This window comes from Diadema setosum, chromosome 21 (assembly GCF_964275005.1).
Source record: "Diadema setosum chromosome 21, eeDiaSeto1, whole genome shotgun sequence".
NCBI classification, from domain to species: Eukaryota; Metazoa; Echinodermata; class Echinoidea; order Diadematoida; family Diadematidae; genus Diadema; species Diadema setosum.
In genome coordinates this window covers 26,000,630-26,024,552 of record NC_092705.1, presented here as the reverse complement: position 1 = coordinate 26,024,552, position 23,923 = coordinate 26,000,630, and the positions used below count along the sequence as shown (strand labels likewise).

General features: G+C 38.3%; 2 protein-coding genes across 2 annotated transcripts in view; both read left to right on the top strand.

Moving 5' to 3' along the window:
• LOC140244438 (mitogen-activated protein kinase kinase kinase kinase 4-like) overlaps nucleotides 1-4,437 on the top strand; it is an 80,824-nt gene extending 76,387 nt beyond the window's left edge. Inside the window, exons 24-27 of the mRNA XM_072324078.1 lie at nucleotides 290-368; nucleotides 913-993; nucleotides 2,143-2,282; nucleotides 2,713-4,437. Of these exons, the coding sequence (XP_072180179.1) occupies nucleotides 290-368; nucleotides 913-993; nucleotides 2,143-2,282; nucleotides 2,713-2,790 (378 nt within the window). The 3' untranslated portion in view covers nucleotides 2,791-4,437. The remainder of the gene's footprint in view (nucleotides 1-289; nucleotides 369-912; nucleotides 994-2,142; nucleotides 2,283-2,712) is intronic.
• A 6,164-nt stretch (nucleotides 4,438-10,601) lies between these two features.
• On the top strand, nucleotides 10,602-16,046 carry LOC140244620 (mannose-P-dolichol utilization defect 1 protein-like). The gene is made up of 5 exons (XM_072324240.1): nucleotides 10,602-10,776; nucleotides 11,463-11,528; nucleotides 13,206-13,338; nucleotides 13,939-14,143; nucleotides 15,464-16,046. The coding sequence occupies exons 1-5, from the start codon at nucleotides 10,662-10,664 to the stop codon at nucleotides 15,710-15,712; spliced, it is 768 nt and encodes a 255-aa protein (XP_072180341.1). The 5' UTR covers nucleotides 10,602-10,661; the 3' UTR covers nucleotides 15,713-16,046.
• Nucleotides 16,047-23,923: the final 7,877 nt, after the last annotated feature.

The window sequence follows — 23,923 nt, the reverse complement described above, 5'->3', positions numbered from 1 at the left end:
TGTTCAACATTGATTGGCACATGGAACTGGTGGTGGTAGTGGGGGGGGGGGGGGGGGTTAAATCAACAAATTTGACAACTTCAGCTGATGATTGTGTACACTTGCCCCAGAAAGAAAATGAGATTAACAGGCACAGATGACTATTAAACCCTACCCAAACCTACAGATGTCAGTGCAAAGCTACCCTTAAATCACTCAATTGCATCTCTCTGACACTGATTGATATGTGCTATGCACCGATAGTAAATGCTTACTTTAAGTGTGTGTGAATCTTCTTTCATTCGATAAGGAGCTGGGTACCATTACACCATACTGCATCGTCATCCTCCCAAACTCTCAAGGCAAATACCTCCTGCTCTGCTTCAACAGTGAGTATCCCTTATTAAGAGATTTCTAAAAACATGTGTGCTCTGTAAAAGTGGAAAATTTTGTGCGAGTTATTATTCACGCTCGACTGGATAAGATGAATTTCGGCGATTGTTAACAGCCTGTTAACGATCGCCCCGACACTGTACAGGCATGCTAACTTGGAAACATTAAACTGCACATTTCTTGAATATGAGACCATTCAGAAGCAATAATTTTCACACAACAATAGATATATAATGTACTCTTAAATGAATCCCACAAGGATTGGAGCAATCATCCCCCAGCATTCCCACTGATTCCCACTGATCAGTTACTAGCTATCCCCTTTAGTGTTACATGCATGCATACATTTTTTCATTCAATACTGTACTCCACTATTGCGAATGTAACCACACATGAAATCGCCGGAAGTCCCAATTCGCAAAAAATTAGACTGACTAAAATAACTGGCATATACATTGTACAGCAGTTTTTGCTGTCAATCATCATGAATTTGATATGATAACACATCAATGGGTTGCCTCCATCTTCTTTTCTTCCCAGACGAAGGTGTCTTCGTTGATACCAAGGGGGTTCCCTTCAAGGATGTCATCCTCCAATGGGGAGAGCTGCCCGCCTCCGTCGGTAAGACCATTTAGATGCTCCTCCCAAATCCTGTGACCTCATTCCAGATCTCTCGCATACCTTGCATGAGCTGGTCATTGCTTTGCTGGATGTGAAATACAGTTAAAAAAGGGATTATTAAAGGACAAGTTCACCTTCATAAACATAAGGACTGAGAGAATGCAACAATATTAGTAGAACACATCAGTGAAAGTTTGAGGAAAATTGGACAATCGATGCAAAAGTTATGAATTTTTAAAATTTTTTTTGTTGGAAACCGCTGGATGAGGAGACTACTACAGCTTGTGAGTCATATGCATACAACAGTATAAAGAAAATGTAAAGAAAATTCAACATATTTTCACTTTTTTCGCATAATAAAAGAGCACTTGACTTGCCTCTTTCTAAAGGCAGGGGGAATAATATTACCCATAACATATGTCGGTAACGAGTCAAGGGAATGTGTACTTTTTTCAAAAGATGATATTTTGTGAAATTCTCTTTATATTGTCCTTATATTGTTGTACGCATGTGACATTACACACTGCAGTAGTCTTCTCATCCAGCGGTTACTGCACAAAAACTTCAAAAATTCATAACTTTTGAACGGATTGTCCGATTTTCCTCAAACTTTCAGTGATGTGTTCTACTAATATTGCTACATTCTCTCAATCCTTGTGTTTATGAAGGTGAACTTGTCCTTTAATAAATCTAGTGTGCATTGGACTATTCAACATAACATTGTAGGAGTATTTGAACCTGGGTACTTGTTGCCTGTTCATTATGTCACTCCTCAGAAAAATAAAAATTCAAACTTGTTAATGATGGAAGGGGAAAGAATACAATAGATTTCCAGTGAATTCATTCAGACCCAGAAAACATTCCAACCATTATTCTCTGTACAAATGGGGATCATATTCTCAAGTGACGTGGGGTTAGTTTTTCATTTCTTTTTTTTAAAGACTCTGTGGTGTATTACCTTTGGATATCATGCACAGTATTGGAGACATTATTCGTGAACCATGCAAAATTTTGTGACGTTTGCAAAAGGGATATGTGACCTTTAAATTCTTCATGTGTGTTGCTATCATGCTTAATGAATCTCTGTATGTGTGCTGGTTCGTGGTTCATCCATCCATCCCTCCGTCCTGTCCGTCTCTGTCCACACAGCCTACATCAGCACCGGTCAGATCATGGGCTGGGGGAACAAGGCCATTGAGATCCGGTCAGCAGAGACGGGCCACCTGGATGGGGTCTTCATGCACAAACGCAGCCAGCAGCTTCGCTTCCTCTGCGAGCGAAATGACAAGGTGAGTGTTCTTGCCCCGTGTAAGATTTCTGCATTTCATCAGAACAAATTAGGAGAGAAATAGGAACAGAAAGCTAGCTTTGAAGGGAGTGAAAATTCCCAAACCAAAGGATTTTTTGCCATTCACAAAGTAGATTTCTCTTTCCTGAGCGAGATTCTTCTGAATTCTAATTTTGAACAGTGCCAATTCAAAGAGAGAAGCGATTATTTGATTTTAGATTAAATTTGGCATTTTTCCGAGGAGTAATTTTTCCCAAGCTGTGATTTTCAGCTTCATCATGTTGATATCTGCACCGTGTTCAACCATAATCCATGTTCCAGAGCACTATGAAGTAGAGCTGATGAAGGCTGCCTTGACCTACGAAAGGTTAAGTGATTGGCTGTTGAGCGAACTGTTTTTTTTTTTCCCCCACTCTCTCCTGATTTCACAGGTGTTCTTTGCATCAATTCGGCCGTCCAACTCACAAGTCTACTTCTTAACGCTACGAGCAGGCCTCGGCAACTGGTAGTCAATAGCGGGAAGAAGGCTGTCCATTGGTCCTGCGAGCCCAGGACTAAATTTTCACCTCCAGATGAATGGAAGCTCCCACACTAGCTAGGCATCTCCACAACAAGTGGAATGTACCATTCAGCCATGTAGGTGACATAGTGAGGCTTTCACATGTTAAGCAAGAGCAGTGGAATTGTCCTCCATTTGGTGAATGCAGACACGATGAATCAACTTTAAATGTTTAAAAGTCATCAGTTCTGCTCCACCCGTAAGGTAATGGAATGTTCCGTTGCTATGCATATGTTGTGCATTAAGCAGCAGGACTGTCCACTGAAATGTGGGGAGATGTAGCGTAGAGGGATTGTTTTTGTCCCTGTAACTGTCTTGCCCTGCAATGTCAAGAATTTGCTTGACTAAGGAGATAGCTCTCGAACCGTCAGAGAACATCTCTGATTTTAAGTGAAGACGTGAAATATTCACACTTCTGTCTCTTTTAAAACTGTGTAACTGATCCTCAATGTTTTAACAATAAGGAGTATGCTTAAAGGAATTGTTCAGCTGTGGAATATGTCTGATCCCTATGGATATCTAAAGGTGATGCTAACCAAGGAAGTCATCCATTCAGTATCAGTATCTTGTTTGGGTACTCCTCCTGTGTATTGTACCTCACCCACTTTTGATGTGTACTACTATGCCCACAACTGTATGTGCATGTTATATGTCTGAAAGTTCCACTTTCTAGATAATGTGAAAGTGTTTGCTACATTAACTACTGTCGTGTATATCATGTTCATACGAGAAATAATATTTTGTAAGCTTTGGAAGTTGTTCCTAGTGAGTATATAATACCAATGTCAGGGAAAAGCTGGCTTGAATTCTTTCATGGAAAGAAGTCAGGAGTTTGGTAAAGATGAGATCCCGAAACAGTTTGAGCAATACAGGGTGTTGAAAAGAATGTACAAAAACTTTGTGCGGACTGTAAAAGTGGAAGTGTTTTTGAGCGACTGTGTTTTCGCACTCCGCCTAAAGAGACACAATTCACATGTTTCTAATTTCACTAACTGTTCTACACATTAGTGTAAATTCTGATTGTCCACATATTAAATTTGGATATGCATACAAATATTCACATGTATCTTCAATGCATAGTCGTTTGCTCTGGTATATCGCTGTGGGCAGAACATGTGAAACTTTCCAGACTGCAAAATATTCAAGGCTTTCCATAATTTGTGTGTGCCCCCCTGTTAGTGGGGTATCCTGCGTATGCACATGTGATACGTGGAGAAAATTCTTATAGCCAGTGGCAAGTCAAAACATTGAAGAGAGTAACTAGGTATGTAATACTATAGCATTTTGCATTTGTGTTCAAAGTAAAATTTACAGAGAGTTATGATTGTGGATGTGATGAGATGGTAGCAGCATTTAATAATCCCGATTGTGAGATATTTGCCCTCTTGCAAGTCATTGTTTTTATGTTTGTAGAGAATGTGTGCGACAGAAGATTTTACAAGAAATGGTGCTGATAAAATCCATGCGAGATGAAAATGTGATATGTTTATAATTCCATACACTGCAATTTTTTGGGCCTTAATTTGATGCAGTTGCTGTATTTAGCAATGTAGACACTTTAATTTTTTTTTTTTTTTTTTTAGCCAGATATGTGTTGCTAGACTTAATACCACCTGGAACTTCTACCTGTCGGTACATTCTACTGTCTGTTTGGTAGTATGTCTGTCTCTCATCTTTCATCATTATGCCCCCCCCCCCCCCAATTTTCTGCTTGTGCTGTAACTAGGATGGTGCACTGTTGAGACATATGCTCTGCAAGCATTACATGATGACGTTGGTAGCGGTTGGTCTTTTGTTGACAGTAACTACCATTATCTAAATGCATCACGACTGGCTGTCGATGATGAGCACAAGTGTGCATCTCCCCTGCTTTATCCCCTATCCTCTGCCTCCAACTCTTCCACCTCCTCCTCATCCTCATCCTCTTCCCCCCCCCCCCTTTTCCTCCACACCCTGTTCCCCCATTTCATCCTCACACTGTAGTTCCAGTTAGTGGGTATTTGAAGACATTGGTCTAGTGGAGGAGAAAACCTGGGCCCCATGTCATAAAAGATGTTAGGATAGCAAGTCTTGTTAGAATATCAACTTCCCCAAGCAAGAACCAATCAGGAAGCAGGATTCTTGTCATTACCATGACAATTGCCATTCCAGCTAGAGTTGCTATCTGAGCAACTTTTTGTTATGAGATGGGACCCTGGTCTTTCTTATCTGCATCTACAGTAGCATGGGAATGGAGTGATGTTGACCTATGGGTGTGTCTGCTTCCCACAGTCAAAACCTGCCAAGCTGGTGCAGATGGGTGTGGTTGGAGTGGATTTTGATAGCTCAAGTGATGATGGTCAGTGATGGCAAGTGTTATCTAGAAGAACTTCAGTTAGGAGGCTTTGTCACGAAAGTACAGCCCTCAGTGTATGTGCATGCACATCCAACCTTGTTGCAGGCGCAATGTTATTGTATATGAACGTTGTTAAAGGAAGATTTAACCCGCTATATTCAGGAGCCTGGTGGCCTGCATATTAAGTCTATGGGCATTTCAGAATTAAGAATGAAATGGGTTTACATTAAGAAGCTGTATGAATTTCTTGTGATTGAGCAATTCATCCCACATAGAAACCAGTGCTTATTCGAATCAGTGAAATGAAACAAATTGGTTTGAAAGTGAGCATGCAATCAGTATGGAGGCTGTGACTACCAAAATGTTAATGAATTACCCGCCATCAGGTCACATGGTCACTCTAAATCAGCAGCATGGGTCACATGACTTCAAACAGTATCAAAAAGTTCAAAGTAATAAAAGTGTATAATGCAGCTGGCAACTCCAGGTTGTGCAAGTAAACGACTTCGCTATTAACGTTTCTGTGGCAGTTCATCCTTTCAGTGCTGTCTGCTGTATAGGAGCATATATATGAGTGATGATATGCTACAAATGTGTGTGTATTTCGTTGATCAGGGCAACAAAAAAAAGCTGCTAGACTCCTGTGTACAGACTTTTTTTTTCCTTTTTGTTTTTGATTAGCTAACAAAGAGATTCTAGTGTGAGAATTCTTTGATACACAATGCTGTAAGATTTGTGTTCCAAGTGTCTTGGCTATTGTGGCAAAGGTGTTCAAAGTGGAAAAGGAAGAATAGAAATGTCATGAGTGCTGATAGACACTTCAAACTTGTACCAAGTCTTCCAACACCAAACAATACGATCTCATCACCTAGATTTTTTTGCTCTCTTTTTTTTTTTTTGCTTTAATGTGTGTGTTGCAATGTAAAACATGACACTTGAGACATCTGAAAAGACAGCAGCATCACTTGTTTACCTGATGTGTATTATTTCTGCTGTGGGGAGTAAATTATTTCATTTTGATGCTTTGACTTCAGTTTGTGTAAATCATGTGTTCTTTAAAAGTACTTCTTCTTTTTTTCCCATTGAGATGTAGACTCGTCTAGTGATGAATGTTTTCTTGTTTTACCTCTCTTTTTATTGTTACTTTATATCCTGATTATCTTTTGTCTAGCGTGGGAGACATATTTGACATATCTTTCATCAAGTTTTGTCACCCTGCAAACTTTATCTTAGATGAAATGTGAATTGGGGTTAAAACATCCACCCTTTTTAAAGTTGATTAGATTGGAATTTGTTTTGGCCATAGAGACAAGGAAACTGAGAAGCTGCTGTGGCTCTGTGGGTAAGGCCAAGAACTCTCAGTTACAGGGTCCCAGGTTCAAATCCCCTGGCCATAGCAGTTGTGCCCCAAGGTGGGGGGGGGGGGGGGATGGGATTGAGGTGAGGGTTAACTGGACACATACACCGTGGCATGCACTCACACACAAGATGCAGTACAAAATCACGAAAAGAGGGTAAATATTATGCGCCAAGAGGTAGCTCCGTACCATGGTCTGTTTCTGTTCCTGATTTGTTCAATAAGGTGCTTTGAATATCGTATGTGATAATTTCATCCTTTTTGTAGACAGATATTCAATGGTGTTATCTGACAATGTTTCAGACATTACAAAATTTGTCAGTGCATATACGCATTGTGAACACACAAGTGTTCTCAGCCACACAATCTGTGTTTCCCATCCTACATACACAAAAGTTTTTCTAAAGTAGTTCTCTCTTAAAAAAAAAAAAAAAAAAGAAATGGTACAATGATTACGATGGTGATGCAAGATTGGATATAACTTCCACAGTTTTGTCTACCTGGTAATAGGGTCAAGCTGACTTGTCTGTATATTTGTGAGTACTCGAATCTTTGACACAGCTTTGGTGTGTCTTCATTATCGTTTATGAAGCTGCTTAGAATCTCTTGGTGATTTTTAATGTAGATTCCACCCTTTTCCTGCATTGTCAGTTTATGTTCCAACTAATGCTGCACATGCTGTGTATACAAATAACTGCAGTGTTTCCTATGTGTGGGACTATTGGAGGTGAACGGAGGGGAATTTTATCTTCATGAGCTGCAGCTTTGGTGGTTTAGATCTAGGTGTGTGTGTGTGTCTCATCTTTGCCAATACAGACATTACAAGCAGCCAGTAAAAATAATTGATACTCGTAAATATAAGTGATCGTTTGAATACTCTTGTTTTTGTGTGCATTAAAGTGGCTGCTGAAATACTGGCAGGTTGTCTGCAAGAAGATAGAAGGTGTTTCTTACAACATTATGAAGCCACAGTAATGTAGTTCATATCATATTTTATGTTTTTTTAATCTATACATTGTGTTTGCTTGATAATGTTCCGTTGTCTTCATATAAAACTATTAATGCCTTAAAAACTTGAGTGGTGATTATTTTTTAAGATTGAAAACTTGATTTCTTTGTTGGGGCAATATGCATTTGTTTTGTTTTTTTAATGTCACATGTTATTTTCTATCAGACGAATGATGATGCTGTACCAAACTCATGTATGCTATTTGTTTTCACAATGTGTTTTATCAACTTTTTAGGACATACGACTTGGCTGTAAGACATATTCATAATTAAACATGTACAGACGTTACTTTAGCTGTAAAAGTACGACATTTGTCACTCATATTTATGTCTTTGTTCTACTACTAGTTGTGACCACTGACATTTGATTCACCCACTATTCTAGATGCTTATATTTCTTGTTAAGAATGTGACATATGTTGTAGTATTTTCTGGTGTACAAAACGGGCTAAGCTGAGAAGTGTACATAGAGTTTGACAAGTTAAATTGAAGAAGTTTATGCCCACTCTTTTTTGTGGCGTGGGCAGTGGCTGTACAAAAGAACATGGTAAGACCTGTATATACCGTTTGAAGGCTTGTGTGTTATTGTAATTATCTATGTAAGTATGCAGAAAGAAAAAAAAAATGTGCATCAATAAGTCATGACAAATGAGACACACTCATTGTTACCTGCAGGACTATTGTATGTAAAACAGGATAGGCATATTAAACACATCTGGCATTTATACAAGAAATGAGACTTTTTTTCTCCTCCTTTTATATCCCGAGTGCTGCTAAATGCTGCAATCTACATGTGGGTGCATGTGCATGGTTAATTGTGGTTTGTATGTGCCTATGCCGTATGTGTTTGTGTGCTGTGGTTGGTGTAGGAATGATTATTTTCTTCGAGTTGAAACAGAAAGCTGACATGATCTGTAGAACAGTTTGGTGAGGTCATAGGTCACCAAGTACTGTAAAAGTGGATATTTTCGCGCGACTAAAAGAAAAGTTTTGCATGTTTTTAATTCCACGGAATCAAGACATCAACTACTGGAACATATGACAAGCAAAAAACTCTTCGCGTGCTTTTATTTTCGCGCTAATTTCGGGTTGTGTGAAATGCGCGAAAATTTCAACACAGCGTAAATTTCCACTTTTACAGTACTCAAATTGGTGGATTTAAGTGTGTGCTGATGACATTGTGCAATAAGAAGTGTCCGTAATGCATTGCCTACATCAAAGTCATCCTATAATGTCTTTAAAGGGGAATAAAACACAAATATTCATGTGGATCAGGTGAATGCAGCAATATAACAGTAGAGTACATCGGTGAAGGTGAGAGGAAAATCAGACAATCCATTGGAAAAGTTATGAATTTTTTAATGTTTCAATGCAGCCATGGTTGGATTAGAAGACTACAGCAGTTTGTGACATCATACATAATATATTATATATACACGTATATATATATATATATATATATATATATATATATATATATATATATATATATATATGTATGTATATATATATATATATATGATTATCAGATGATATATATTGTCGCTGGGGTGACAAGACCTTGTACACTGAAATTTTGATGAAAATGACTCTTTTTGATAAATGATCAAATTATGGGTTAAGTGATGTCCTGACCAAATCCCAACTATCTTACTCCAAAAATGAAGCCACCACGGCATGTCAAAGGAAAGGCTATCCCATTCGCTATAGTGCTTTGGCCGCCATGTTTTTTGGCTCTCCTGAACATTGGACATTTTGTAGATACGAGGTCTTGTCACCCCAGCAACGATATGCATATACATACATACAGTTGAACCTCTGTTATCCGGCCTCCCTTTATCCGGATCTCTCTATTATCCGGACGCAATCTCGCCGTGATTTTTTTAAATCTTTTTTTAAGAATTACGGGAGGAACGGGGGATTCCTACTCCTTGAGAACTCCTATACAAACACACATGAATTACATATACTTGATACATTTCTTGATAATTATTTAGGTAAATCATCCCAAGAATTTATAAAAGAAAATGATTTCATTCTTGCAAACACGAACCTCTATTTTGGGGTCTGTTACTGAGTGTAACAATGAAAAGGTTGCAGTATACACATTACTACATGTGGTACTACAATGGGCTACATCAGTACATGTGTATGTATATGTACATGTATAAAGCATTGAGTCTCCCGTATGCGGCCAAATCCCTTATCCGGATGAGCCCCGGTCCCAACTTGTCCGGATACGAGAGGTTCAACTGTACATATATATCATTATGATGTATATCATATATGATAAAGGAAGAACAATATAAGAAAAAGAAAAATTCAACAAAATTTCAGTTTCATAAAAAGTATACATATTCCATTAAGTTGTTACCAACATCTAGGGTAACATTTCCCATCCTTTCTGAAAGAGACAAGTCAAGTGCTCTCTCATTATGACAGAAAAGTGAAAAGTGAAAGTATGTGAAATTTCCTTTATATTTTATCATTCTAATGAGGATGTACAATAGTGAAAGATTGACGTTTATAGGCAGAGCAAGAATTGAGCTTTATTGGTACCCCTTTTGCCTGCATGAACTTACAGAAGTTTTCTACCAGACAAACAGAGATTGTTTTTACAATGTCTCACAGCTCAAGCATATTTCATTTTTATATTTTAATTGTACACTGCATATCTCACCTCCCGGATAAATCCACTACAGTGAAGATATGGAATTACAATGTGTGCTGGGTACACTAATAGATCTTTATTGATAGATGCATGCTCAAAAATGATATATGAAAAAAAAAATTCTAATTTCTTTACCGGATAAATATGATAATTTACGAGGTATTGCAGAAGTGACAAAGACAATGTTGATTTGCCCCCCCCCCCCCACCCCATATGCCTTCTGCATAGCACGCACACAGTTTTGTTTTCAGCAGACGTAGAGAAACGCATCGCATCGACATCGCATCGCACGCGAAGGATCCAAGGACGTGTCACATTCGAAAAGTTCCTTGAACCTGCACCACCGGTGGCCATCCACACAGCAACTACAACTGCACCGTGATACAAGCAAGAGCTACAGAAAGTCGTCTGGTAGTCACCATTTGCATTGCATAGGAGATCAAATCAGTGATGGATGCCGACAACGTACAGATCGAACGAACGGGTTTATTCCCGTGGCTAGTGATGTTGCTCTTACCAGAGCAGTGCTACGTTACATTTTTCGAGGATTTTGATTTCTTGGATGGTGAGGATCCGTTTTTCCGAACATAGGGTAGCGATTAACACCGTAGTAACGGTCCCATATGTAGATATCGATGTAACCTACATTAATTGTACGTTTCTTCTTGAGACATGTATTCCGTGGCCAGCTGCTGCGCGGCGTGGAAGTCCGGCTCCGAGACCTTGTTGCAGAGGTTGAAGTCATGGTTTGTTCTGGTCTTTGGGCTTGATTTGATGTCCTAGGTTTTACTGTAATTAAATAGATTCTCCAGTATGGTTGTCTGTACCATTAAGCCAAAGGAACTTTAGTAGGCCTACTGGCCTACATATTACTACATAGCATCTGCATCTATAGCATATATAGCAACAGCAGAATTATATAGTTCAAGCAAAGAAAACTGAAATAATGCAATGCAGAATAATTCAAGGAACAACTACAGAATATCCCATCACATAGGTCATAGTTGCATCAACAAACTCCTGGTGCACATCAACTGGTCTAGAGTCTAGAGCTCTGCTTGATAGCAGTAACATGGTAAATGTCGTCATCACACTAGTGAAAATTTTTCATCTTTGCGTGAAGATGAAACTCATACGCGATGCGATGTGTTACCCATGCATTTGAATTCTATAAGTTGAAATTACAGCATCTTTTACATAGTTTTCAATATGTTCTCACTTTACTTCATTCATTTCTGATCCTGTCTGAAGTACCCTGCCTGAAGATTGCTCTGAGTAAAGGCCTTGGACTTGGAATTATCCTTGGATCTGTTATGGGTAAGGAGACAAAAAAAAAAAAAAAAAAAAAAAAAAAAAAAAATTCCTGAAGAATAAGTGGTTTGAAAAGTCCAAAATGATTGTAAACCTATCATTTGTTCTTACTGGCTCTTCATGAGAAGAACAGGTTGTTTTGTTTATTTGTTTGTTTGTTGGTTGGTTGGTTTAAGTGGTTGGTGTGACACAATGCATAACCTGCATGATTTATGTCTAAGCTGTGCTCAAACAACTTGGCACTCATTACCGTGTGGAAACTCTGCAAGTGTGTGCACAAAATCTTGATTCTTGAAAATTCCATGTTTATTGTATACATTTGTAATGTCTCATTATCAGTGATTTTTGCCAGACAGCACAACAAAGCAAGCCTCAGTTCCACTTACGATTTATTTTTTCTCTGTAATCTCAATTTGCGTCCCTTGTGATGCTTAGCCATGTTCTAATGGAGGCCTTTTTGTGTGCCAATATGTAACAGAATAGGCCATTTGTATTGATTATGTAGATGAAGAATCGGAAAATTGATCTGAACAAGAATAGGGTATAACTTCTTTTATGATAGCGTTTTCTAAATAGGTCTGTCTGTACAAGAATTATGAAATCAAGCAAAAAATTAGAATAAAACTAAGCAAGAGTATTTGCATCAAGTCTACCAGGTACACTGTACATATTGTGTGTGAGTATTTGCCTCGCCTAAAATCAACTGGTATACCAGTGTGAACTGAGGCTCTGATCGTAACTGATTGGGAAACATGCTGGTAGGGAATGTCTGTCTTGTCTTTGTCAATGTTTTGTCAATGCTTGATAAACACCTTCAAGATTGTGCTGTGCGGTGTTAACACACTCGCCTGCATACCAGCAGAATTTAAAGATCAGTTTGTGCATTTGAAGTCAAATGCTGTTTGGGCCAGTATTGTGATACAATGGAATCAGGGAAACGGCTACAGACTACCGCTTTTTAAGATGAAATTCTGTTTTCCTCATAGGAAGTACAAAATTGTAGCAGGTCATAGAGTTACACATGCTTGATGCGAAATTCTTCTACAAAATAATTTATTTTTTGGTATATTCTTGTTGACGACATTTTCAGGACGTTCCTCTGTAGGACAAATAGCAAAATAGACCACAATGGACATATTCAATACTTTATAACCAGTTTTAACCATGACATCATCTTTTTGAGGACCAGTCCGTAGTATATTCAGACTGATGGTGAAATAAGTGTAGGCCTATTAATCAAACCATCATAATTTAATTTCTTGCAATATGGTGTCCAGAGAAATGGCATAAACCTTTTCTGGTGGTGTGATTTTGATGTCCTTGTAATGAATGAGAATATATTCCCATATCATAGATAAAAAAAAACATTTGGTTGCTGTTCTAGGACATCAAGTTGTCCACAGTTCAAAGGGGTCTGGAGAAGATACAATATTTAGTTAACTTCAGAAGAATGAACATAATATATGGTATGCTCTCAAGTATCATGCATTACCAGATTTGTACAGTTTACACTGTGATTTGGATATTCTGTGCAACAGATGTTATTTGTTTGTTTGTGTGTTTGATATTTTTTTTAATGGAAGTTGAAAACATGTTAACTCAAATACGTATCAGAAGAAACAGTGGACTGGTATATGTGATCATACTGATTTGACTTTGAATTATGTCATCTTTATTTAACAGTGAAGCTGCCTCAGATTGTCAAGATACTCGTATCCAAAAGCGGTGAAGGACTGAGCGTTGTAGCTGTCATTTTGGAGCTGGTGGCAATTTCAGCATCGTGGTCATACGCATTCAGAAATGGTTATCCCTTTTCGTGAGTATCTGACGCCATTTCTTGATACAAGTATAAGAAAAGTTGGTCATCGACTAATATACGTGTAGGAGTCATGTAACGTTTGCATATAAAGAGAAAAAAAGAAATTTGTGAGGTTGGCAGTTCAAGAGAAAATAGTACACTTGCACTTTGTACGTGTACATGATGTTTTGTGATATTCACAAATGTTTATGATAAAGAAAAATAGTACAGCTATAGGACAGATTTCAAACTGATTTCCTAAGTCAAAGCTATGGTTCACTATGCAAACTTATGTGAAAAAGGAAAGTCTACGTATTACATTTGCAAACGTGATGAAGCGATCTGCCCTAAACACACACAGGAAAATTTGTTGGAGATGCTTCCTTACTCCTTATTTCCATACTTCGTGAAAACAAACGACGAAGAATTGTTACATGAATAAATCACTTGAAAGCTAACAACAGGAAAGTGAGACAACTTTTAGAACTGCAAAAACAGTCTCTTGCTGTATAAATGGTCATTGCATGATAGCAACCATCATATATTTTGCAATATTGGCCTCGATGGATTGATGTTTACGCTGTGTCATTACTCTGTTTTGATCCCTTCCTCTCACAGAGCATGGGGTGAGGCCCTTTTCTTAGCTGTGCAGACGACAACCATCGCCTTTCTATGCCTGCAGTTTGCCGGCCAGCAGGCGGCGGCGCTCTCATTTTTTGTCACCTACATCGGCATCATGTACACCCTCCTGTCGGGCATGGTCCCAATGAATGCAGTGGCCATGCTTCAAACGGCAAACATGCCCATCATTATTATTAGCAAGGTAAAGAACGACACGTTTCCCACTTTCTTTCTCTGGCATTCATGAAGACCAGTTTTGCAAATTCAGAACTTTGTGTGAGGATAAAAAATGGAAATTCTGATGCAGTAGAAGAGAACAATATATTAATGTCATCACCCATTGGTCAACGTTTGCAGTAGTGCTGACAACTGCTTTAGCTTTCTTTTTTTATGTAGATACATTTTATTAGCGTTTTATGCTGATTGCGGCATTTTTGTGATGAATTACAGTAGTGCAAGTACATGTGTAATGGCTGACAAGTATGTGCAGTTTAAAAGTCCTCCAGTCCTACAGTAGTTTGCAAAACTACAACAAAAAGAGAACAAGCTAACCCACAAACACACACACATGCAGAAGCCCACTTTTATTTCCTTGTTAGGATGTGCAGCTTACTACTGTAAAAGTGGTTTCTTTCGCGGTGGTTTTATTTTCGCGCTTTGAGGTTGAACCGCGAATCTGACATCACGCGAAAATGTTTTGAAAAGTCGCACGAAATTAACCACGCAAGGAAATGTTTTGAACTCGCCGCTTGTTACAACGCTATTGTGCACATGCACACATGAAGATTCTACACACACAGCGATACCGTGCAATGTACATTCTTAACAAGCATGTTATTAAGTACTCGAGAGACGAGAGTTCAGGTAAGCCTGCATTTAATTTTAATTTCTATTTATTAAATAATAGAATAATTGGATTAGTTTGGGTTTTCATGTGCAAAATAAAACAGTTTTTGCCGACTGAATTCACAGATTTTGCCAACCGCGAATTTAAACACGCGAAAAAGTCGGCACTGATGGAAACCGCGAAAGTATCTGTACGCGAAAGAAACCACTTTTACAGTATGATGATTATATCAGCAATGTCAACAAAGAACAGTCTGCTTTTTGTTCCGTATTTAGGAATATTATATGACTTTTAAGCCATCGTCAGTGTCCACTAAGTTTATTTCCTCCATTAAAAAATTCAGTTCGATTTCAATCTCAATATATATCTGCAACTTTTTCTTCAGGAATACAATGTACAAACAATTTTTGAAAATGAAAGAATACACTCTTTCCCCTAAAATTTTATCTAGTATTTCTAGCAGTTATCTTTTTTTTTTCAATGTACATCATTATGTTTTAAAGATCTGGAGAGGTTATGAGCCCTGCTAACTATTTCTGTGTTTACCCCCCTCCCCCCCCCCCCTTTGCTACTTTTGGAAAGCAAGTTTAAGAAAATATAACAGAACCAAACAAATGCAACCTTATTGTGACCACATTTTACCTCTTGCACCCTGCACTTCCATCCTCCTGGCAGCTGATGCAGGCATCGGTCAACTTCCGCAACGGCCACACGGGCCAGCTGTCCTTCATCACCGTCCTCCTGCTGACCGCCGGCAGCTTGGCGCGCATCTTCACCAGCATCCAGGAGACCAACGACCCCATCCTGGTCTGGACCTACATCGTCTCCTCCTCCTGCAATGGCCTCATCCTTGCCCAGCTCCTCTGGTACTGGGGCGCCACCGCCGAGTACCTCCAGAGGCAGGGCGCCAAGAAAGCCGAGTAGATAGATGGCCGGCGATTGGCAGTTTTCGGTGACGGGAAAAGCAGAGAAACCAGAAGGGGGAATGGTTATCACAAATATCAAATATGGGTTCTGTGTATGCAGAATTAGTAGTTGAACGCATCAGTGAAGTTGATGAAAATGGGATGATTCGTTCAAAAGTTGTAGGAATTTAAAGTTTTGGTTAAAGGCATGTACAATCATAAGAAGGCTATCATAAGAAGGTTGTGATGTCACGGAAGTGGATCAATATATATAAGAATACATTCAAAGGGAATTCCACATATTTCAATTTTTTAGCATGATAACAGTGCGCTTGCCTTACCTCCTTTATGAGACGGGGGAATAATTTAGTGATGATTATGACATGCACACGTACATCTCTCCATTCATTACTGTACTCCCCAGTCGCGAATTTGTCGGTAAGTCTCGATTTGCGAAAAATTAGACTTGCTTAATATGGGGCATGTACAGTAAAAAGAAAATAAAGTAGCAAAAAGGGAGAAAGCAACATCGTTATTCTTGGAACACAAAAGTTGTATTCCTGGTTTCCAAGTACTTGAGCTTAACTGCAATGTACCTAAGAGTGATGCATAAAAACAGCCATCATTGGTGAACAAACCAAATTAACAGGCCATGTCCTTAGGTGCTTTAACACAGGTATGGTTGATCAAAACACTGGGGTGCTGTAGCAAGTTACAGGTGTCTAGTTTAGCCTACATGTTTCTTGTGGTCATTGTCATTGATATGCATAATGACTGCTGTGCAGTTACCCTTTTCCCATGGCTACTAGTACTTACATGAAATTAATTTTGTAAGCAATTCCAAAGTAAAAATCAATCAACAAAACCAAATCTAACCATATGCAAATGTATGGACATCTCTTGACCAGAAAAGACTTGTTTTTATCTGTTTTCACAAATATGAGTTTGAGTTTGTTTCAATATTACAAAATAAAAAACAAATCAGACTTTCTCCTTATTTTTCAAAGATTTATGCATGATCACAAATCTGCTGACTTGTCTATAGCCTACTTGTGTCCGCATACAAAGTGGATTTATTTCCCCATGGCCACTAAGCTTCAGGAAGGAATCTACTGCTTTATGACTAAGTAAGTATTAGAGTGAAAGCTTGCGGTCTTCTCTCTTAAGGGCCAGGCAATGAGCTAGTGTGTCTTATCTGTAATGGCGCTACCTCTGCTGCCATCAAACTCAAACAGGTGACCTCAAAACCGAGAGTCTAAGATTATGTACGCTGAGCTGCATCAGCTTGTTAATATCACTCGTGTATCTATATTTTCTGTCATGAGCTTCAGGATATGCTTTGCAAGCAGGGTTTGTTTATGTTATTGTTGATTAAGCGCTGGTTTGAGGGAGCAGTCCTGTACATTGGAGTTGGTGTCAAATATGGGCTTAAGTGGAAACTTTGGGAAATTGATACTATGTAAGAAAGTACAGGCCTGTATTTGCAATGAACTGTTACAAACTTTCATTTCCAGCCACAGTCTTGCAGATGTTCTTATGTTGAACTGGTGTTAATTATTGGATGATGAGAGTAAAATTCAGATGCAGTAAAAATATGATAGACTTATGTTCTGCAGGGTTCATACAGGTCATGGAAAACCTTGAAAGTCATGGAATTTGGCCTAGTCTATTTCCAGGCCTTGAAAGTCATGAAAAACTGATATTTCCATCAAAAGGTCATGGAAAGTCATGGAATTGCAAAAATTATAAAAGTTTATCTGTTGTTTGTGTGAAATGTGTATGTATTCCCTAAGTTGCTTCGCTTTGATTTGAGATAAAATTTTCAGTCTAATGTGTTAAAAAAAAAAAAAAAAAAAATGTGTGAAAGTCATGGAAAGGTCATGGAATTCTGGCTTGAGAAGTCATGAAAAGTTATGGAATTTAATTCATGAGAAAGAGTATGAACCCTGGTTCTGGCTCCAAGATGCACCATTACCAAATTCGCACTGTATTATTTGTATTTGACGGAAAACTTGCTTTGTGATATTATATATAATATAATGAAAGAGGGAAATAAAGGTTTGTTATGTCATGATTAATCGACAAATGTTTTGGCATTGGAATGAGATTTATCTCTGTAGTCTTGATTGTAAGAACATCCATTAGCTGTGTTGTAAATGTTTTGACGGACAGAATTTTTTTTTATTTATTTATTGTTTTTTTGTTGGTCAGATCAGTAAAAAAGCAATGTCACCCAGTTAGCTTTTCCTGGAATAGCACACACACAAACAATACGCTCAAATGTTACTAGCAAAATCTTATGCTGGTATCGCTGCGGTCTGCTATTCAGTATGATCTAAATTTAGGATTACATTGTGACAGATATTACAAGGCATTTTTGAGGAATTTGCAGGGAACATTTATCCAAGTTTAGTCTGTCTGTGTTTTTGTGTACTCCTCCAGTTACATGTATGCATTCCTGTTCTGATTTTATGAATACAGTATAGTTTCCTTTCTGATTCATCTTTTCCAGTTTCCAAATGTTTGAGTATATGATTTGAACTGTGGGAAAACAATTATTGTGCTGCAAAGGAAAGAGATTGAATTCAAGCTAAACAACTTTACACTTCAAAATGCTTCCACTTTCCAATCTTTGTATTGTGTATTCACAATGCACAGTATGTGGTACTTATAGGTATCGTTTCCCATTTGATGCATGTGTGTAGGTCATTTTTTATCACAAAACATCCTACCATACATGTTTAAACATTTTGCAAAAAAGCCTAAAATATGAGGAGATATCACTGTTTTTGTTACTAAACCATAACTGTAGACGGTTTGGTGTAGAAACAATTTTATCATAACTATTGTTCACATTTTGTATATGTAACAATACTTAACATTGACTATAATGATTAAAACTTTTATGTAGGTTGTTTCTATCCCTAACTCACATTTTAGGACTACTTTGAAGCTCTAAAGCTAGGTTTTTGTTTCATCTGCAAATGGTAAATGATGCCTTTAAGTACCATAGCATCGTAATTGTACAATGTAAATGCGTGGTTTGGGGTTTTTGCTGATAATATGTAGTACAGGGTATTCTCTGTTATGTTTCTTGCTTACTGTAAAACGAGGAATGTTCGCGTGCATTTTGATTTCGCAAATTTCGTGAGACCCAAGATTCGCAAAATTAAAATGCACACAAAAGTTCTTGTCTACACTGTGTGCATTGAATGTAAGAGGCAACTCGCGAAAATTTCATGCCGCAAAAAAGGCCGTCGGCTCCAATTCGCGAAAATTTCATGTCACGAAAATATCGTGTTTTACAGTATTATCTGTGTGAGGTCAACAGCCTGTACAGTCCAATATTCTTGATTGCTTGCTATCCATTGGAATCCTCCCCTTGGCTCTTTGCTTCAGTAACAAATAAAAAGTTTGATCACAATGCCATTTCATAACCATTTTAAGGTAAGTCCATCTTCAGACAGTGCAAAATAAAACCTTTTAAATGATGCCTCACTTCTTGTGTAACAAGGAATATTCATGAATTTATAATGGCAGATATCCTATATTTTCTTATTATTTTTATTGTTTTTTTAGCATCTTTTATTGCAAATATATCAAATTTTACAAAATGGAGATCAGTCCTTTTTGCGATCAAATTCTTCAAAGGCTGGACGTGATGATCCTACATCTTTTGGTTTGTGGAGTTGTTTCTTTTCTTTTCACCAAATCATTAATAATGCAAGTGTTCATATTTGGTTGGAATATTGTCATTCCCAGAGATAGTCGTGACTTGTTCGTGAACCTGATTAATCTGCTTCTGTTTAATAGATTGCATTAACCTTCGGGCGTGAAATACAGGCAGAATATAAAAATAATTTGTTGATTCACTTCCTGTCTGTTTAACACATCATTAAAGGTCTATGCAGGTACCTTGCCATTCTTAATCAGATTAACTTTCAATGGATTACCCCTGTGAGTGATTGAAATAAACTGGTCAAACTGACATCGATTTTGTTGCACATGTTTTTATTTTCATGGAAAGTCTATCCATTAGTGAACTTACAGTGGACTCCCGTTATAATGAAGTCCTCGGGAACCGGCAGTTTTCTTCAGTTATATCAAAATTTTGTTGCAACTTGACAGTAAAGTATTTGTAGTTGCATAGGTGATAATTTTTGGACCTGAATTTTTACTTCTTCGCAACAAGAATTTTGTTGCAACATGACAGTAAAGTATTTATAGTTGCATAGGTGATAATTTTTGGACCTGAATTTTTACTTCTTTGCAACAAGAATTTTGTTATAATCGTGTCTGTTATGACTGGAGTACGCTGTACTCAGTATTTTAAATGATGGAATTTTCATTCAGTGTGTCTTACAGAATGTTATGCTGTGATGTACGTTAAATGTTTATTCACACGTAACCTTCAAGACACACGTAGTTGCGTTTTTTTTTTTTTTTTTTCACTTGATGCTATCATTTGTTTATGTTTTGAGCGGTTGGTACAATTCTATGGGGAAAAATCTTTATGAACAATTAGAGAAATTACAAAATATAGTAGCAAAAACAACAACAACACTCACACACACACACAAAGGATGAACGAAGGCATGCCACGCCCCAAAATCAAAACCAGCTCTAGTCAACCGAACAAAACATCAAATGATTTAAGATTTTGAAGGACACATCAGAACATACATGTACTATGGTTTAGTCAGTGACCATCCACTTCATATTAAACTTCACTTACTGCCCATTATGACATCGGCACGTAGGGCAGCACTTCATTTGCCATATTATCTTCTGTGGATTCGCACGTGAATAAATAGCAGAGATTCCAACTCTCCCGCTTTCGACGGGAGATCTCCCGCCGAAAGCCCATTTTTGCAGAATCTCCCGTTCTCCCGCTTGAAATGATTTCTTACTTAATTTCATTGTATGTTGAAAAATAAGCCTTAAATAGCGCGAGAGAGCATCTAGAACCCGAGACCGCAAGGGACTTTGCGCTCGTGATGTGCGCAAGTTGGAGTCTCCCGTTTGCTAGGGGTTTCAGGCGGGAGAATCTCCAGATCAGAAGGTGCTTGAGGTTGGAGTCTCTGAAATAGGGATCAGCATTATTCGAGAAATACGTTGATCACCATTAGATATGAAAACACTGCATATAGTGTATGTGTGTCTAAAATTTTGAAGGGGGGGGGGGGGGGTAGACTTTTGCCGCCGAACACATGACTTCTTGTTCAACCCCCCCCCCCCCCGGCTGGAGCCCTACACACACACACACACACACACACACACACACACACACACACACACACACACACACACACACACACACACATATTCCGCGGCCACTGTATCACCTGGGTGTCTGATATAATACACAGTGCCACACCAAGAAAACCCATTTTGCTCTCGTGAAACGCATTGTTTGTGAACTCTTTATAATGTCGCATGTTCTTTGGAACATACATCCGCAAACTCATGTATCTTTTAAGGTACATGTAATACAGTGTATAGTTTTTCAGATATAATGCAGATGCAACTCGGTAAATAACACTGTGACGGGGGTTGAAGACAATGAGTGTACAGTTAGATAATCGGTCGGTTTAGACTGAAGCGAATTAAAATTAATTAGTAGGACGCCCGCTGTCGTATCCTCGACCCTCCGACGAAAATATTTACTTTAGCTCTCTGTAATACCGGAAGTCATCAAATTCCCTCCTCTTTTGACAGTGGCGTGCAGTGAAAGTACAAACGTTGTGATGTTACACGCCACAGTAACGTTGTCACGCCTCAGTACACATTATAGGCTCCTACGTAATTATGCGCGCGTGCTCGCTTCCACGTGCATCTTAAATAGTGTTACAAAAACCCCACTTTTGATCCTGAATAGTTCGAAAACTATATGATATCAGATAACACTGTCATTGATATGAGCAATAGCTGAATAGTGTACAGTTTAGATGGAGGTGATTGGAATATGAAAGCATAAATTAGTTTCATTAAATCCATGATTAATTTTAAAGTTAGGTTCCCGATTTTGGTCAAATTGTAACCCTCTCCGTGGCGCCGGCCATGCTCTGTACAAAACTTGAACTTTAAACAGGAAGCATTGATGTGTATGTGAGTGTGTGCTTACAATGACCCTGAACAATGGACATGGTTCACTTTACCTTTTCAGAGCTCTCTGCTGACTAAGGCTTCTGGTCTCTTGCTCCAAGGCACATAAATGCTCTATTAATAATTCAAGATGGATTGCCCTGGGCGCTGCTAGTCTGAAGTCATGGTAAAGGGTAAAATGCATGCACATGAGCAAAGTAAGGACATGTTTGCATGCGCTTGCCTACACTATATACATTTCAGGATGAACAAAGATTAGCTGTGATAGTGGAATTTCTCATGAATATGTAATAGAACATTCAAACCCTGGACATTGTTCAGGACCATTGTCTGGGTGTTAACCACACACTCCCATACACAGGGACTGACTCTGGTGCAAAATTAAAATTTTGTACAGAGGGTTGGAAATAGAGCAAAATCTGAAACCCAACTTAGATAATTCATACAATTGTAAATCTTTAATTTAATGCAACTGATTTATGCCTTCATTTTGAAATTACCTCCAACAAAATTGTACACTATTCAGCTATTGCTGATATATGGTTTTTGAACTATTAAGGATCAAAAGTGGGAAATGTTTTTTGTAAAACCTATTATATATCATAATAGTTCTATAGAGAATCAAAAACACTTGACAAAGGGCAGGGTGCCCGAAAGTCTGTGCTTTGTAAAGAAACTGAAAATAAAGTAAAATCTGAATCCTAACTTATTAAAAATAAATCTTGAATTTAATGAATCTAATGTATACTTTCATTTTTGAATTACCTCCAACAAAATTGTACGCTATTCAGCTATTGCTCATATCAATGTCAGTGTTATCTTGTATATAGTTTTTGAACTATTAAGGATCAAAAGTGAGAAACGTGTTTTTGTAACACCTAGTATAACCGCTCTCCGTGGCGTCGGCCATGCTCTGTGCAAAACTTGAACTTTAAACAGGAAGCAATGATGTGTATGTGAGTGTGTGCTTACAATGACCCTGAACAATTCATGGACATGGTATACACTATACCATGCTATACCTTTTCAGAGCTCTCTGCTGACTAAACCTTCTGGTCTCTTGCTCCAAGGCACATGAATGCTTTATTAATAATTCAAAATGGATTGTCCTGGGCATTGCTAGTCTGACTTCATGGTAAAGGGTAAAATGCATGCACATGAACAAAGTAAGCACATGTTTGCATGTGCTTGCATACAGTACATTTCAGGATGGATCGAGACTAGCTGTGATAGTGGAATTCGTCATGAATAGATAATAAAGCATTCAAACCAGGACCATTGTCTGGGTGTCAACCACACACTCCCATACACACCATTAACTTCTGCGCAAAGTTGACGTTTTGTACAGAGGGTTGAAAATAGGGCAAAATCTGAACCCTAAAACTTAAAAATCAATCTTAAATTTAATGAAACTAATTTACTGCTTTCATTTCAAATCACCTCCAAAAGATTGTACACTATTCAGCTATTGCTCATATCAATGTCAGTGTTATCTGATATATTATAGTTTTTGAACTATGAAAGATGAAAAGTGGGATATGTTTTTTGTAACACTTCGCGTCATTCAATGTTGCGTCCGACGAGGCAAAAAAAAAAATTAAAAAATGTCGGAATATTCCTCGCAGAATTTCGTTTTGTAACTGGTTTAAGCGTTTGCTACGATACCCGTAATACATGTAGGCCTAGGGATGTCCTCATTATTGCGTGGGTGGATGAATGGATGGACGCGACTGTGATGAGCATTATACAAATCACATTCACAGTGGCGGTGAGTTGGCTCAGTCGGTATTGCGTCTACCTCCGACCCAAGCGACCCGGGTGCGAGTCCGAGTCTGGACTGAGCAATGTTGTGTGTAATCATTCCGTCCCCTCTAGCAAGAGGCAAAATACTCTGTCCCTCGGATAGGACATAAAATGGGGGTCCCATGTGTGAGAGAGTCACAACTCATCCACGTAAAAGATCCCGCTTCATTCATTCATTGCAAAGAGCAGGGTGTTTAACCCAGTAAAGTGGTCCTGCCTCACATCCAACTGGACCCCAAGGAAGACCAGCTTAGTATAGCTGAATATGGGCTATCCAGCCATCTTCTCAAATGGAAAATGAGCAAACAAACATACATACAAA